The sequence below is a fragment of the Lepidochelys kempii genome, chromosome 2, assembly GCF_965140265.1.
Source record: "Lepidochelys kempii isolate rLepKem1 chromosome 2, rLepKem1.hap2, whole genome shotgun sequence".
NCBI classification, from domain to species: domain Eukaryota; kingdom Metazoa; phylum Chordata; order Testudines; family Cheloniidae; genus Lepidochelys; species Lepidochelys kempii.
The window spans coordinates 34,357,422-34,374,874 of NC_133257.1; the positions used below are offsets into that span (position 1 = coordinate 34,357,422).

At 43.5% G+C, this 17,453-nt stretch overlaps 1 protein-coding gene across 4 annotated transcripts in view; it reads right to left on the reverse strand.

Moving 5' to 3' along the window:
- OXR1 (oxidation resistance 1) overlaps nucleotides 1-17,453 on the reverse strand; it is a 471,185-nt gene that overhangs the window by 51,906 nt on the left and 401,826 nt on the right. For all 4 annotated transcript variants that reach the window (XM_073330327.1, XM_073330325.1, XM_073330328.1 and 1 more), the window contains exons 10-11: nucleotides 6,918-7,092; nucleotides 4,418-4,577 (exon numbers count right to left, since the gene is read on the reverse strand). In XM_073330327.1, the coding sequence (XP_073186428.1) occupies nucleotides 4,418-4,577; nucleotides 6,918-7,092 (335 nt within the window). The remainder of the gene's footprint in view (nucleotides 1-4,417; nucleotides 4,578-6,917; nucleotides 7,093-17,453) is intronic.

Genomic DNA, 17,453 nt, shown 5'->3' on the forward strand with positions numbered 1-17,453 from the left:
CAAGTTCACTAGTCTACTAAACCTTACATTTAAGTTATTAGTGCAGTGGGAAAAGACAAGGAATTACAAAAGGGTAGAAGAACACCATCACTTGAAAGTGAAATGAACAAAAGATTCTTAATATGTAAAGAAGACTAGAAACTTCTTGAATAAACAGTTAAACCCAGAAAGTGTTGTCAGTGCAAGGCTAGTACTGCCTTCCATGTAAGACAATGTTACTCACCTTGAGCAGTAACTGTGATTCTTCAAAATGTATGTACTTATGGGTGCTCCACTTCAGGTGTGCATGTGCCTCTCAAGCCCTTGATTGGAATATCCTATGAGGATACTGCTCAGGAGTCACCTGAAATTGAGCACCCATAGGGACACTACTTGAAGAAGTGCCTTGTGCACTAACTGTTTTTTCCAGATGCGTGTCCCTATGGGTGCTCCACTACCCACCCTCCTTCCCCCCTCTGCTTCAGACTGTTCTTGTTGGACATTCAGATAAAGAAGGAACCAAGGACGGTTCGTCTGCACAGTCCTATATATCCTCAGAGTGCAGCACAAGGTTGTATAGAGCACATGCGCTGGCCGAATGGACACTGCTCAGTGGAAAATCTGCAAGCTAGGGCTCAAGAGGTGCATGTGCATTTGATGTGGAGTACCTATGGGGACAATATTCGCAAAAGTAGTAGCTACATTGGGGGGGTGGGGGGCCAAGATTAAAGCCTAAAGACTAAAGAATAAAGGTAAAGTAGAAGCAAAAGTGCTGTCCGTTTTCCTTCATAACCTTTATTCTATGACCAAGCAAAGTTCAGCTTATCTGCTTTAAGTGACCTACAATATATTTTTCCTATGAAAAAGGCAATAAATACATGGTAGAGAAATATCTGACTTCAACAGCAAGAGAAAAAAAGAAGGCATCCTACAAAACACCCTAAAGAAAGTGTTACTAGACAATTTTGAAGAATCTTATACAAAAATAATGAATTAACCAATTACTTAACTTCACTTAAACCAAGTGTTCAAGATTATGGTAGAATTCAAGCTAACATTTATCCTCTGCAAGCTTCTTAGTATCTTTGCAATCAGGCACAGAAGAAATCTGGAAGGTACTGATTGAGGATCTTTTCCTGTTTTAATGGCACTATAATCCATGTTTTCACAGCTCCATGTTACAGTAAACTCTTTCAGTCTCCAATACTCATTGCCTCAGAGGCTTTGACCAACACACAAGCATCACACCTAGGAGTAGCAAAGGCTAGTGCAAACACATGAACACCTATTTCATGAACTCAGCAGGTTCTCAGAAATCTATAATTTAGAGTCTATAAACCCATACACTGCTTAGAACATAGCTAACTCAGTTTCTCTCAGCCTCCACAGGTACAGACCTGAAAAACACCCAGGTTTACACTGTGAACCACTGGGGGAGGTGGTGTTTTCAGTGGCAACCATGCAACTACTTGATCGAAAATATGTCTAGTCTGATTATGCTTAGATGCAAATGTAAGACATCTTTTTAGAGAAAATCTCTATGCAGGAACACTTTTGTATCTATAAAACACTATCACAAGCATGTGTGCCTATAAACATTGATACAAAAATCCCCCACTGAAATTCAAAAACTTTCCTTATTACTAAGGGTAATAGATTTATGGCATTACTGCAGCTCCCAAAAATATGCTAGGCTCATCACAATATAGATAAAGACAATATCCCTGCCCTGATGAACTTGAAAACTAATTTTAAAATGTGATGATCCCTTCTCATGACAAGGCAGTAGTGAGGGTTGAGAAGGATGGACAGAGATGATGTTAAGGTAATGCATTTGTTTCAGAACATGACACGGAAGTAGAGTTTTATTTCTTACCTAAGAAATATAAAAATTGTCATAGGGCATATCTATGCTGTCGTCCTCTTTGAAGAGGACATCAGTACAAACTTGGGACCTTTAAGTTTCCGCACGCAACAGCCACATGGGGGAGTTACAGTGCAGCACTTTGGTGCATATTGGTGTTCCCTTTAGTTAGAACTACAGGGCTGTGTAGACATGCCCTTGGTATTTTAAATTTCCTCTAGGCTTCACAGAAATTGGCCTTAAGAATTAAGCCTTAAGACCCGAATGAATAAAAGAACTTTCTACACTGCTTTGCCAGAGTGATAGGTGCAATAGACCGAAGTAATCCCAAACCAGTGAGAGTCCTAAACAGTAGATTCCTGTGCATCACAGACACACACTTAGGAGAAAACAGATCCACACACAGATATCCTACACAGAGCTGACATTGCTTGAGTGTCACCTACCATCCTTTAATTGTGAATTGGTAGTGATGCTCAATACTAGAACTATTTGTAAAATTAACATATGTAAAAAGGAGTAGAACTAAGCACCGCTAGGCTAGTAACTCAGTTTCTTATAAGCTAGTGCAGTGTTTAATATTATACAGCTGAATTATTTCACTTAAAGAGTGTTTTAATACTGTGCAATACTATGGATCAAAACAATGTCAAATCTGAGATAGCATTCCTGATCCATCACAGGATCAGTGGTAGTTGCAGATATTGTACATCACATTTTCTGCCCATTAGACCTTTTTCCTGAAACAGTAGACTTCCTAAAGAGAGAAGCTCATACTACAGTTAACTGGAAAAATTTCTTTGGGATGGATATAGAAGCAGCTTCCCACACCCATTTTCTAATCCTATCCACATTCTTTGCTTGCAACATTTTTCATTTGAAAGGAAATATGAGGTATATTGGAAATTTTATCCAATCCAAGACAAAAACATTACATTTAGAGCACTGTATATTAAACACTTTTCAATCTGGGCCCCAATTTCCAAGGCACAATTTGGAACTTTCAGTCTTTTACTCACACAGGCTTTTTTCTTGCCATTTTTTACCAGCACAATACTTGGACACCAGTATACCCATGTAACAGAAGTACAGGTTTGAAAATGAGAGCCTGATGATATACAGCATACGCATGTACAAAGCTAGGCTAAAGTTCTGAATGTAGCAATGGAATCCTACAGGCAAGACCTATTATGCTGCAGAAGTAGTGGTTTGTAGTTTGCTTCAGATAAAATTATGGATCTCAGGGTTCTAATTTATAATCTTTAATTTCAGAAATTTAAAAACAAACAGGATAAAAAGTTCTTAGAGAAGAAAACTGGTATCCACATTAAGCCTAATGTGAATCTAACTTCTTAAAAATGCGTCTAAGGTATTTAGAATGAAAAAGGGCACTATAAAAAAAAATTCAGATAGATTTTTGGCACTCCAATATACCACAGTAAATACAGCAGATCCTGATGCAAGATTGACAGTGAGTTTATAATGGTCTCACAGGCTCAAATTAAGTGATGCTGATGGGTACTTCAATATTGTCATTTGCAGCAAACGTATATTATAGAACTCTTGTACACCTCATTAAAACGGACTAATTTGCTATGACACTTCAGTTTTAGATGGACAAACTACTGACTGCACACAAAAATTACAAGTGACTTTTTTCTCCATATGCACACTTAAAAAACATACAAATAATATGTTAACTGTATGCACATGTAAGATGTGTCCATAGACACACAATGTACGCTGATACACATGGGAGTAATACGTTTATTACAAAGAAGCATATATGCATTCCAGCGGTAATACATGTTAATATTAAAATATTAATCCAGGCAACAACATTCTACATGTTATTAAATCTAAAAAAAAAAGGTTTTCCCAGTTAATCCAACAAAAACCCCTACAATTTATAAAAGCTCCTGTGTATATATACACACTTACAGTGTACTTATTTTCTCACAGCACCTTATATTTACATTATGAGATTTGTGCAGATGTTTGTGTAGAGCTCTGCGCAGATACAACATTTTTATCTGCATCTGGCCTGCGATCCACAAACATGGTCCATGGATGCGGAGAGCCGCGGATATAAAGTGGATATCCGCAGGCTTGCAGGCTCTATGCACGTGCACCTCATACATACTAAAACAGTCTACTCTAGTATAGTTTCCTTAAACAATGGTAAGCCTTCTTATCAAAAAGATGGATTTTGTACAAAGGTAGTACTTTCTGATCTATTTACGCCTCTTTCAATTTTTTTTTTTTTTTTTTTTTTTTTGAGTCGCCTACTGTGTATTCCAAAATACAGCTTGCTGGATGGGGGAAAAAAGGGCAGGTTCGTAATTGGTGAAATGTTGCCCAAACCAATACGTTACAGTAAAGTGTTAGGGTGGCACAAATTAAAAAGTACACAACTGAATAATTCTAGTTAATGAATTGACAAAATGTATTATATATGAAGTGCTTCATATGTGTTTTCAACTTAAGTCATCTTTCCTTGTATCAAAAATATAATTCAACACATTTAATATTATTGAAAAATTAAGAAAAGATCCCGACAATGCTTTTTCTTACCTCCCACTCCCTAGAAGCAGCTTCATTAGTGCAATCACCAGTTTCAGGCTCTTCATTTTTCTTTACAACTATAAACCCAGGCTCTCTAATAGACTCCCCAGTATCCTCTGAATACGTTTCTGGGCTCCACTGAATAAAGAAGCCATACAAGTGTTCTGTCCTGAAAAACAAAATCAAATAATGACACAAATTAAAACAAAACGTATTAGTTGTTGACTTTATCAGGGATTGCACATGCACGTAAAAAACCTACAACTTCTTTGTGCTTTATCACTACCTGAGATAATAGAAACAAACCTGATTGAGAATCTGTTAATTATGCTATTGTTTACTTTTAGTATTTCACTAAACTTGGACAGTGAAAATAGACCAGCTTTAATTCGTCACCTTAACTTTTTCCATTCTTATACAGTAGCACAATAATACTGTTTGAATTCTCAGCTTAAGAGTTTTTATATAGTACCAACCACTGAAATATCCAACCTCTAATAATACAAAAGGACTGCTTAAACAGACTCATAGGAGGTTTAAACCAAATATGATTAGAAAGGTTTGCATATCTCTTGCCTCATTCTGCCCCAAATAAAACCTACACTTTGAGCCTAAACCACTTCTGAGTGTTTTCATATTCTACTTAGCATTACTAGATGGCACAAAGAAAGAAAACAGAAGTTGTGCATATAACAAGATCCTGAAATACAGACAGATTTGTCTAGTAGTAGTAGTTCATTAAATGGCAAATACTATTCTCTTTTCTATAGGCCTCACAAACACAGGAGTGTTTCCACAGTTTGGGAGGGCATGATCCCAGAAGACTGCACAAGAAGTTACTATCCCCCCATGTGCTACAGAACTATGTTCTATGAGGGTTCCCCTTGCACTGACTGAGGGAAGTTTGGGGGACAGTACCAGTGGCTTTGCAATACCACAACTTCAATGACCTTCACAACCATGGACAGGAACAGAACAGCCTTGAGGATTATAGCAGCCCTGAGGCTTTATGGTGTTGTGGAATGGGGACAAGGATCCTCCCTCTCCTCTTCCTTGGAGACCTCCCTTGAGGCTAGTTTATGTACTGTAAGTCAGCACAAAGAACAAGATTAGGCCCAAAGAGATTAAAGTGAGTATCAGAAGTGTATTTAAATTATTCTCCTTAAAATAAACCCTGCCCAAACTGATACTAGATTATCAGAAATCACACTTGCTGCATACCAGCAAGTTCTTATAAGATTCCAACTATATCTTCCTTGTAACTCTGTTTCCAGAGACCAATAGCCACTAAACAGTGCTCAGCTTAAATGTTAAGTTAACCTTTTATTTTACATGAATTTTAGTGCTTTTGAAAAGATGTTCAATAGACAACACTAGAGACTGAACTCACTTTGAACAAGGCAGAATAGGTCATGACAATGAAAGCTTCCGCATATAATCCTACCTGCCTATGAATGGGAGCAGTGTCAGTGTCCATGTCGGTTCAAAATAACTAGTGTCTCAAAACTAGCTAATAAATGCCAATTATTAATTGGCAACAATTGTAAGAAACTAGTATTTTAAATAGAAAGTTATTGACTTTGCCTACAAGAAGCTTACTTAAGCCGCCAACATTTAACATCCTTCCCCACTGTATGGTGCTAGTGCCATGAACACATAGAATCATAGAATATCAGAGTTGGAAGGGACCTCAGGAGGTCATCTACTCCAACCCCCTGCTCAAAGCAGGACCAATCCCCAATTTTTTCCCCAGATCCCTAAATGGCCCCCTCAAGGATTGAACTCACAACCCTGGGTTTAGCAGGCCAATGCTCAAACCACTGAGCTATCCCTCCCCCATCAAGCACTACGTTACAGTGGGGGTTGGACTAGATGACCTCCTGAAGTCCCTTCCAACCCTGATATTCTATGATTAACTTGCTCCTTGATCTTCTCTCTCTCACACAACAGGATGGAGATGAGTCCATCTGAATTCCTCTCCATGCTGATATATGCCATGACAGCCAGCCACTTGGCCTACCAAGGATGCAGTCTTTAAAAGTTAGCAAGTAGCACAGTTTGATTAATTAAAAGAGATGTTAAGTAGAAAGAATGGGACATGCCAGCATTAGTACAAGGCACATAAACCTAAAACCCTTCTCCTCAATTAGCAAAACTCCTGCACCTGGCTAATCTTGTGTCCCCACACTATGGAGGTGCAATGGTTAATAGCTCCAAGTAGCAGTGGATCCACATGGTCCATCTACTCTTCCCCCTTGCCCACCCAGCATGTAGTTGTATTTCCACATGCATAAGCTTTCCAATTTCTTACCCGATTTGAGTAGAACCGTGTTGTTCTTCTGCATCTGACACTCTCCACAGCTGTGGAAGAATGGCAAGATTTGCCTCTTATGTTATTACAAGGAAGGTATAATTACTTATACATGATTTTGAGAAGCGTAGAGGAAGGTAAATTAGATAAATATTTTCCCAGGCATCATTATAATCTGACAACCTAATCCCTCTTTACCTTTCATGTGGAACAGCAAACCAGTACTCGTGTTTCTTATCTCTCTGTGCATACTGCTGCATTAATGCACTTGCTTGTGACACAAATGTTTTTCTCATAGGTTTTCCAACTCTGAGACACAAGAACTTGTGAGATCGATGTCTTCTCTTCTCTTTCATAAGAGCAGAACCTATTACTGAAAAAAAGAGGGGGGGGGAAGCAGGTAGTTCTGTCAAGTTCTACTCCACAAGCTGAACCATACAATTAACCAACTACGTATTAGGATGATTGATCCAATGCAGCCTGTATTAGCTGCAAATACTTTTATTTCATTATTAAGATTTGCTACCATTCAGCATATTTAAACTCACTTATACACATGGAACAATAAAACCTAAGACGACGACACAGATTTGACTACTTCTAACTTCTCTCTCTCCCCCACACCTCAATCCCACAGTACATACTGAAATTTCAGTTATGTTTGAAAATGCACCGTAATGGGGTGAGGGGGGAAAATGACTCACCTCATGAGGGCTTCCTAGGAGCGGGGTGTGGTACTGCAATCTTTTTCCTGCCCTGGCACTCACTGTAGGTTGCTAGCCTCACTAGGTAGGTCTTCAGTAGCTTGGCCCTCCAGCCAAGTCAGTGTCAAAAATGAACCCTTCTGGAATAGTTAAGAATCTACACTATATGCCCTCCTGGGTCTTCAGCCCAGTCTCTGGGCCCTTTAAGTTCAGCCCTTTGCTTGAGCTTCTAAAGGAACCTTGACCCGTTTGCCAGTGGCTGGTGGGGGAACCCAGGCCTGCTCACCACTCTGGTTCAAACCCAAAGGACCTTATAAACAGCCATGCGCTGGTTGCTTTAATTAGTTACTGCTGCTTCCCTGGGCCTCCTCCCACCTGGCCCCTTCACCTTCAGCCATTACCTTATTAAAGTTATCAGCTCCTCTCCCCCAGGGACAGTAAATGAAGCTAGTCGAGCTCCTTTGGCCAGAGAGGAGCACCCTTCCTCGCCCCTCTGGTCTCAGGCAGATACTGCCCTACTAAGCCCCTGTAGCTCCTTTAATCGGTGTCTGCTAGGCACTGATTGGCTGTTTTCACAAGTCCTCTCTAGGCAGGCCTGGAGGACCAACCTTTGCTGCTCCTTCCTGGGGGGGGGGTGTGTAGTAGGACTGGGTGGCCTCCATCAGCAGGTCACGAAGGGCCAGATACACCCATCACATGCATCAAAAAGACATATTTTACCTGTAGTCTGAGACTGGAATCCTCTCCCTTCCAACCCACCCCCTTTTTTAAAAAAAAATTCATTTTCCCAATGTACAAAATGTGATCAGATAGCAATAAAGTGACATACAATATACAGTGGAAACAACATATTTACGAGAGAAAAGATTAATGTATATATTTAGATGTATGTCAGTCTTGTGTACTGAATGTATGTGTATTAGTTACTTTTCATTTCAAGAAACCAATTTCTGCATTTATCAGTGCAGAATTAAGACTTATTTACATTTCTAAAATTAGCACGTTTATCAAATATTTTAGAGTTATAAAACACACAGGATGAAGTAGCTGTATATTTTGCTGTAGTATTTCTAATGAACTAAAAGGAACCATTAGGTTCCTAAACACTGGACAAGTGATTAGGTGTAAATTGCCAAGTTTAGCTAAAGGAATTGTGAACAAACCAAAATAAACAGCCTCTGAGACAGACTAAATACCCAAATCCCACAACACTTCAAGCTGATTCAGAAGGAAGCCTTTAAAAAGCAAAGAGAACACAACCAAGTTTGGAAAACAAACCAAACCAAACCAAAACAAACAAGAATGAAAAACACTAGGGCAGTGGTTCCCAAACTTGTTCTGCCGCTTGTGCGGGGAAAGCCCCTGTCGGGCCGGGCCGGTTTGTTTACCTGCTGCGTCCGTCTTTTGGGGATTTGAGGATAGTGGAGAAGGGAGAAAATGATGATTCAGAAACAAACATTCTATGATGTACTCTAGTTGAACCACATCCAGGATCTCTCTCTGGATGAGAGGGTGAGAGGATGAGGATGAGAGGAACATTGGTATTTAATTTTAATAGTCTCCTCCCCAGGTGTTGCTCATCGGACTTCTCATGACTGCAGACAGGGGTAGTTTCTAGTGCTGGAATCTGCCTTGCAGAAGACTGTTAGTTCCCCTTTCTGGGCTTAGACTTGCTCCAGTCTCCCCTTCCACACTTAGAGGAGCAGCCACAAAAAGGATACATAGCCCGGCAGCATCAGGGGCATACAGTTAGCCAAGGCATTTTTGAGCTTTTTTCTGTCAATGTCTCTATTCCTATTCCTCTATTGCCCCGAGGCATTCTGCCAGAGAGGCCCTCCCAGAACAGTTAAGCTGCAGCTGCTGCAACCAGCCACCTGAGTATCAGAAGTAGTTTTCAACAATCCTACTACAAAGCCCTAACCCCCAAGGCTAAACAGCCCAGAAACACCTAAGCCTTGTCTACACTGCCACTTTACAGCGCTGAAAATTTCTTGCTCAGAGGTGTGAAAGAACGCCCCCACTCCGAGCGATGCAAGTTTCAGTGCTGTAAAGTGTCAGTGTAGACAGTGGACCAGCACATGGAGCTGTGCTCCCAGCACTGGTAGCTACTCCCCTCATGGGAGCGACTACACAGCAACATTAAAGCACTGCCGCGGCAGCGCTTTAACGTTGGTAGTGAAGACATACCCTTGGAATCCCTTTTTGCATGAATACCTTGTGAGCAGAGCTTTTAGCTCTAGTGCTCTTTGGTGACGAGTGAGAGGAACTGCTATCCCCAGAAGAAGAGGCCAGTTTTCTCGGACATTTTCTTGAACCCATTTTCTTAAAATTTACTCCTTGGTGGAGGTGGGGACTGGGAATCTGAATCACATGGTGAGCCCTGTGAACCTCTTCTGCTAAAAGGCATCTCTTTATCCCTGCTCTTTTCAGAGTGGATAAAATGACTGTAAGGGGACACTCAGCTGCTCTCTGGGGCTCACAAGACGACAACCTCTGAGGTAAAGGCACTTTTCTTGCCAAACTCCAGAGCTCTCTAGCCCAAGTGGGAATTTCTTCTTTCCCCCCTGTGCAAAATTCTTAACTTCCCTTGGGGCTAAGGGAAGGAGATCAAATTGCTCAACAAGAAAAAGGAGGAGGAATGATGAGACCCATGCTGCCGTAGGGTGCACAAGTGAAAAAGATCAACTAGCAGCTCCCTCCTCTATTTGTGGTTGTTTTGGTTGGTCCTGCTTATGGTTTTCCCACACAGCGCAATCCTCTTCAATGTAACTGCCACTTGCAGCTGAACAGAGTCTTCATTTTTCAGCCATCCTTCAAAAAACATTCTGGCTGTCAGACACCCCCCCCAACCCTCTGCTCTGGTAATTCTAGGAGGTGGACAAACCACCTCTTCAGCTTGCTGACCCCCTCTTAAAAAAAAGAAAACAAAACACCTCACAGTAGGTGCCAGTAGGAGGCAGAACAAAACTGAGTGGGACTTCTGAAAGTGGTGGCTAGTTCCTTGTCAGCCACGCAATTGGCTTTGACCCTGCCCTCTATAGCTACAGAGAGGCAACAACCCACACTGAAAATATGTGGACCTAGCCCTGAGAGTGAAATTTATATTCCATGTATCTTATTCCAACATCAAGGGAGCTCTATGGTAATACACAAACATATGGAAAAACAGAGAATCATATAATCAAAATAATATTGGACAACAAATTAAATAGTTTAAAAATCCTTCTGTGGTTTCTCCATTTCCCATGAATTAAATGTTGTATTATAAAATGATTCCCAGATCATGTACACACGTTTGAATAGCAATCTTAAGCATCCTAATGGTATGAAGGTTAGCATCCCGTTGTACAGTCCCAGCTTCTAGCAGTTGGAGGTTTAGGGACACCTGGCACACAGGGCTGCATCTTTGACCACCCTGGTTAAAAACCATTGGAGGACCTATCCTCCATGAACTTATCTAATTCTTTTTTGAACCCTTAATAATTATTGTCCTTCACAACATCCCATGGCAATAAGTTCCACAGTTTGACTGTGCCTTATGTGAAGAAGTACTTCCTTATGTTTGTTTTAAGTTTGTTGCCTCTTAAATACATTGGGTAACCCCAAGTTCCTGTGTTATGTGAAGGGGTAAAACAACACTTCCCTATGCACCAGCTCAATATCGTCATGATTTTATAGACCTCTATCCTAAACCTGACTTTAGTCGCCTCTTTTTTTAAGTTGACCAGTCCCAGTTTTTTTTCTCTCTCCTCATATTAAAGCAGTTCCATACCCTTAATCATTTTTATTGCCACTCTCTATACCTATTCCAATTCTAATGTATCTTTTTTGAGATGAGACCACCAGCCCTGTACTCAATATTCAAGGTGTGGGGATACCAATGGATTTATATAAAGTCATTATGATATTTTCTGTCATACGATCTTATCCCCTTCCTAATGATTCCTAACACTGTTAACTTTTTTGACTGCCACTGCACAGTCAACAGATGTTTTCAGGTACCTACCCACAAGGACTTCAAGATCTTCCTAATTTAGACGCCATCATTTTGTATGCCTAGTTGGGGATTATGTTTTCCAGTGTTCATTACTTTGCACTTATCAACACTGAATTTCATTTTTTCCCCCTTCACCCAGTTTTGTGAGATCCTTTTGTAACTCTTTGCAGTCAGCTTTCTACTTAACTACCTTGAATAATTTAGTATAGTTTTCAGAACTTTCTCTGTTCACCTCTTTTTTCAGATCATTTATGAATAGGTATAACTATAACAAAGTTTTGTCTATATATTTTTCTGCAAGCATTTTTATGCAAACTGAACTATACATTCAAAATGTCGTTAAATATGACAGGTTTCAGAGTAGCAGCCGTGTTAGTCTGTATCCGCAAAAAGAAAAGGAGGACTTGTGGCACCTTATAGACTAACAAATAAATTTGTTAGTCTCTGAGGTGCCACAAGTCCTCCTTTTATTAAATATGAGAGGTCCTTTCAAAAGTTTCTGAATGGTGCCTAGTGCAATAATGGGACTATTAGTAACAACATTAAGATGTGGGGATGGGAGCCCTGGGAGAACTTTTCCCTGTGATCTTACTAAAGATACAATCCAAAATTGCCAAGCCCACCTAGGGGACATAGTGTGTAATATAACACTTCCCGTAACAATTTAGGGTATTAAAGTCAAACTTATTACCACAGAATGATACAGCAATTATATGGGTTGACCTTCCAAAAGGCAGTTACTTCTGTAACTAGATCAAACAGCTAACCACACCAGATGTTGAGATATAAAATGAAGTCCAGCCAGCCCAAGAATATATTTAATTAAACATATAAGTATTTTTAATGATATATACGGACTGGCTTGAACGTGAACATTCTTTCAGAGTTATGTTTCATATAAGTACTATCCTGAGTTTTTTTTTTAAACCCGATACATAGCGCATGGTTTAAAGTGCTAATTCTCCATTAGTGCATCATAAAATGACCAGACAATTAAAAAAAACAAAACCATAAAATGTGAAAGATTTGTATTTAGAAATAATGCCAGAGATTTTACATTCTTGACAAACTGCAAGTTTTGATTTGAGTTACACTCAAAGATTGTCGCAGTAATTTGCAACTAAAACCACACAGAAAAAACTGTTACCTACCTTTTCGTAACTGTTGTTCTTTGAGATGTGTTACTAGTGTTCATTTCATTCTAGGTGTGCGCGCGCCCATGTGCGCGGTCGGAGATTTCTGCCTTAGTGGTATCTGTAGGGTCGGCTGTGGCACATCCTTGAGTGCTACATTCACGTGTCAGTACATCAGGCACCGCCGGCCCTACACCCTCTCAGTTCCTTCTTGCCGGCAACTCCGACAAAGGGACAGGAGGACACGTAATGGAATGGACAAGAGCAACACATCTCAAACAGTAGTTACGAAAACACAGGCAACCGTTTTTCTTCAAGTGCTTGCTCATATAGATTCCATTCCAGGTGACTCACAAGCAGTGTCCATGGAGGTGAGCTTGGAGTTCATGGTTGTGCAACTTGCACCACTGCTCTACCAAAGCCAGCATTGTCTTGAGCTTGCTAGGCAAGTGTATAATGAGATGCAAATGTGTGGACAGACGACGACCAGGTAGCCACCCTACAGAGCTCCTTGATTGGAACCTGCACCAGGAAGGCCAATAATGATGCCGCAGTCGAGTGTGCCTCACGACTGCTGGTGGAGGCACACTTGCCAGCTCATAACAGTAACGGATGCAGGCAGTGATCCAGGATGACAACCTTTGAGCAGACACTGGGTGACCCTTCATTTTGTCTGCTACTGCAACAAAGAGCTGCATCAACTGACAGAACAAAGCCATTCCATAAATGTAGAAGGCCAGCGCCCTCCCGACGTCCAGGACATGCAACCTGCATTGCTCTTCCGATTTATGAGGCTTTGGGAAAAAGACAAGTAAATATGCGTCCTGGTCGGTACGAAATTGGGACACTACCTTGGGCAGAAACACCGGGTGTAGACGCAACTGAACCGTATCCTTGTAGAATACTGTATAGGCCGGTTTTGAAGTAAGTGCCCTGATCTCAGACATCCTGCAGGCTGACGATATCGCAACCAGGAACAAAACCTTCCAGGAGAGAAGCAGGAGAGATCAGGAAGCCAGAGGCTCGAAGGGATGTCTCAGGAGTCCCGACAGCACAAGATTCAGGTCCCTGGGAGGGACGGGATCCTGGAAGTGTGGGTAGAGACGCTCCAGACCTTTCAAAAACCGGGCTGTCGTGTTGTGAACGAAGACTGAATTGCCATGGAATGGAGGGGTAAAGCTGAAATATTGGCCAGGTGGACCCTGATTGAGGACAGGGACAAACCTTGGAGCTTAAGGTGCAGAAGATAATCCAAGATCTCCTGCGGAGGCCTGCTCAGCCTGGATAGGCCATTCCAAGGCCCAGCACATGAACCTTTTCCATTTGGCCAGGTAAGTTGCTCTGGTGGAGAGTATCCTGCTACCCAGCACGACCTGCTGAACCCGGGCCGAGCATTCCAGTTTGTCCGCGTTTAGCCATGCTGTCAAATGTAGCGCCGCCAGGTTTCCGTGGTTCTGGGACAGCAAATCCGGCCGAAGGGGCAGCTGCAGCGAGGCGGCTACCAAAAGGTCCAGCAGCGTGCTGAACCAGTGCTGGTGAGGCCACATGAGGACTATTAGGTACAGTGTTTCCTCAAATGCAGCCACTGTGGCTGCATGCAACCACCAGGTCCTTTTCTTGCAGCCACTGCCTCCTGGGCTGTGATGGGGGTGGGCGCAAATAAGCGGCCCCCTCCCATGGCTGTCAGCAGCAGTTGAGCCCTGCCCCCCTCCAGAGACAAACACCAGAGGTGCAGGCAGCTGGTGAATTCCCCACTTTCCCCGGGGGGTGGGGGAGGCAGGCTTCGGCCATGGGGCTTCAGGCTCTGTCCAAGCTGTGGCAGGCTCTGGTTCAGGCTCCGGCTCCAGGCTCACCACCCCCTACCCACCCCCCACATTGTCCCTGGGCCCCACTGCTTCCCTGCCCATCTCCCCATCCAGGGCTTAATTTGTCCCAGGGCTTTCTAGGGTTGAGTAAGACTGCTGTGAAAAGTGATATTAACAAAAGATACAAATATCACTTCACAGCAGAAGACTTACCAGCTAGCAAGTCTTAGGGGGAAAAAAGCACAACCAAAAGAAAAAAACAAAAAAGGCAAGAACATGCAAAGCACCTTATTTGTGTTTCTATTATCTTTATGTCCAATAAAGAATAGAGACAACTGTCAACTTTTATTACTGAGTCTGAAAAAACCCTACATAAATAAATTACAATGATTTGGACATGTATATGTGCATATTTATTTGTTTTTCCTAAAGTTAATTAAATATTTTAGGAAAAAATTGTCAACATGGCCACCAGCCAGAGTTGGTGGCCACACTCTGAGGCCACCAAAAAAATTTGTTTGAGAACCTCTGCGCCCTGTCTTGTTTGATCTTCACCCTGTGACTCAATGGCACTGGCAGGAAGGCATACATCAGAGTTCCTGACCACGGGATGAGAAATGCGTCTGACAGGGAGGCCCATCCCATCCCCAGGATCGAACAGAACATGTGGCATTTCCTGTTCTGCCTGGACTTGAAAAGATCCACCTGGGGAATCCCCCACTTCTGGAAGATTGTATTGACCACCTCCGGATGGAGCGACCACTTGTCGCAAGATGAGAAGGTCCTGCTGAAGTGATCCGCTAATACACTCCTGGTCCTGGGCAGGTGTGTGGCTACCAGATGAACAGCACGCCACACACAAGTCCCAAGGCAGAGAACTTCTGTGTAAAGGGCCGACGACCTGGCTCCACCCTGTATGTTGATTTAATAAATTGCAGCAGTATTGTCCGTCAGGACCTGCACCATCTTGCCCTTCAAATGGGGCAAGGAAGACTGACAGGACAGGCGAACCGCTCCGAGCTCTCTGACGTTGATATGGAGAGCCAGATCGTCCTGCAACCTGTGGCCCTGCATGCTGAGCTCGCCGAAATGGGCTCCCCAGCTCAAGTCCAAAGCATAAGAGACCAGGGTCAGCGATGGAGCTGCAAAGAGAACTTCCTCCAGCACCGACCTGGGGTCCAACCACCAATCCAGGGATGATCGAATGTGATCTGGCACCCTGACTACCCGGTCTAGGTCGTGCCTGTTGGGGATGTAGACTGATGCCAGCCATGCTTGCAGAGGCCGGAGATAGAGCCAGACACAACTGACCATGTATGTACATGCAGCCATGTGGCCCAACCACCGCAGGCAGATGTGCGCTGTGGTGAGTGGATGGTTTTTCACATGGGAGATCAGGTCTGATCTGGCCGAGAATTGCAGGGTATAGTCCCGAGACACTATCTAGCACCCAGCGGTCCAAAGTGACCTGCAACCAGGCCATATGGCAAGGACGAAGACGGTTGAGGAAAGAACAAGGTGGATCCGGGGAGTTGACTGGGTCATCGCTCCGGAGAGCGCCTTCAAAATGAGTGCCTCTGGCCCCCAGGATGCTTTGCTGAGCCTGGATGCACAGGGTGAGCGGGAGGAGGAGGGGCAGCGACGACTAAAGCTTGTGTTTATCACTTCTCCTTGCTGACCCCTGTCAAGGTTCCCAAGTCCTTGGTGGCAAGGGCAGCCGGAACTGCTTCCTCGCAGACTGAGGCGTATGCAGACCCAGCGAGCAAAGGGTGGTATGAGTATCCTTCAACCCATGCAGCCTCGCATCTGTCTGCTCTGCAAAGAGTCCATTCCCCTCAAATGGGAGGTCCTGGATTGAAGTCTGCATTTCTTGGGACAAGTCAGTAATCTGAAGTCAGAAGCTGCACCTCATGACCACCACTGATGTGACCACCCTAGCCGCAGAGTCAGCCATGACCTACGCCATTTGAAGAGAGCACCTCGCTGCTGCAGTACCCTCCTCCACCAGGGTGCCGAATTCCTGGGCCAAATCTTGGAGGAGGTACTCCTTGAATTTACAGAGGGAGTCCCGTAAGTTAAAATTGTACCGGCCCAAGAAAGCCTGGTGGTTTGCCACTCGGAATTGCAGGCTGGCTGTCAAATACATTTTCCTCCTGAAAAGGTCCAGTCTTTTAGCCTCTTCATTTTTGGGGGTTGAACTGGTGTCCCCCTGCCTGTCCTCCTCATCAGCTGCAGAGATGACCAGTCAGCCTGGAGGTACTCGAACCCTTCGGAGATCTGTGGCGTGGAGTTGGAGAGCGCTGCCTTGGCTCAGGAGATCGGCCATGCTCAACTGCCTGTGGAGGGTCTTGACAGCTGGCTTGCCCTCATATGGAGCCTTTGCTGCTTCCTGCGGCACACAGAGTGCCAGCAGCGCTGGTAGAGGCCTCTGCTCTCTAAGCACTGGGAGAGCCTGGGAAGGCGTTGATCTCGCCACAAGTCTGGATCCCCTACTGCGCCCAGAAGTTGGCAGTGGATCCTTTGGGGGGGGCTAAGGGCCCCCACTGGGGAGGCACATCCATGTGGCTCCAGTGTGGGTGGGCAGCCCAAACTGGGTCCTTTGCCTGGTACCAGGGAGCCGTGCTTCTTGGTCTTTCTAGGCACCAGTGCCAGGAGCGAGCTATGCACAGAGGCCGAAGTACCAGGGGCAGAGTCTGGCCGGGATGGCTCAGAAGCTGGTCGGAGGGCAGCCTCCAGGAGGAGAGCCCTCAAACAGATATCACGCTCTTTCTGGGTGGAAATTTTTTACAGATACAATATTTGTCCTTCACATATGATTCCCCCAAGCACCTGAGGCAACTGCTGTGTGGGTCAGTAACAGGCATAGGCCTGTTGTAATCCAAGCAAGGCTTAAACCCCGGAGACTGGAGTATGCCCTGGCTCGGGTGAAGTCCCCAGTAGGACTCTAGCATTCAGTAGTTGTGAAGGGTAGTTAGAAGTGAATTACTATAAACAAACTATTTACAAGGCCCTAAGGCTCAAAGTCAGAAGAGCCGAAATCGCTAGCCCTTGTTATGCAAAGAAAGGTGGTCTGACTAACTACCATCGGTGGTAAG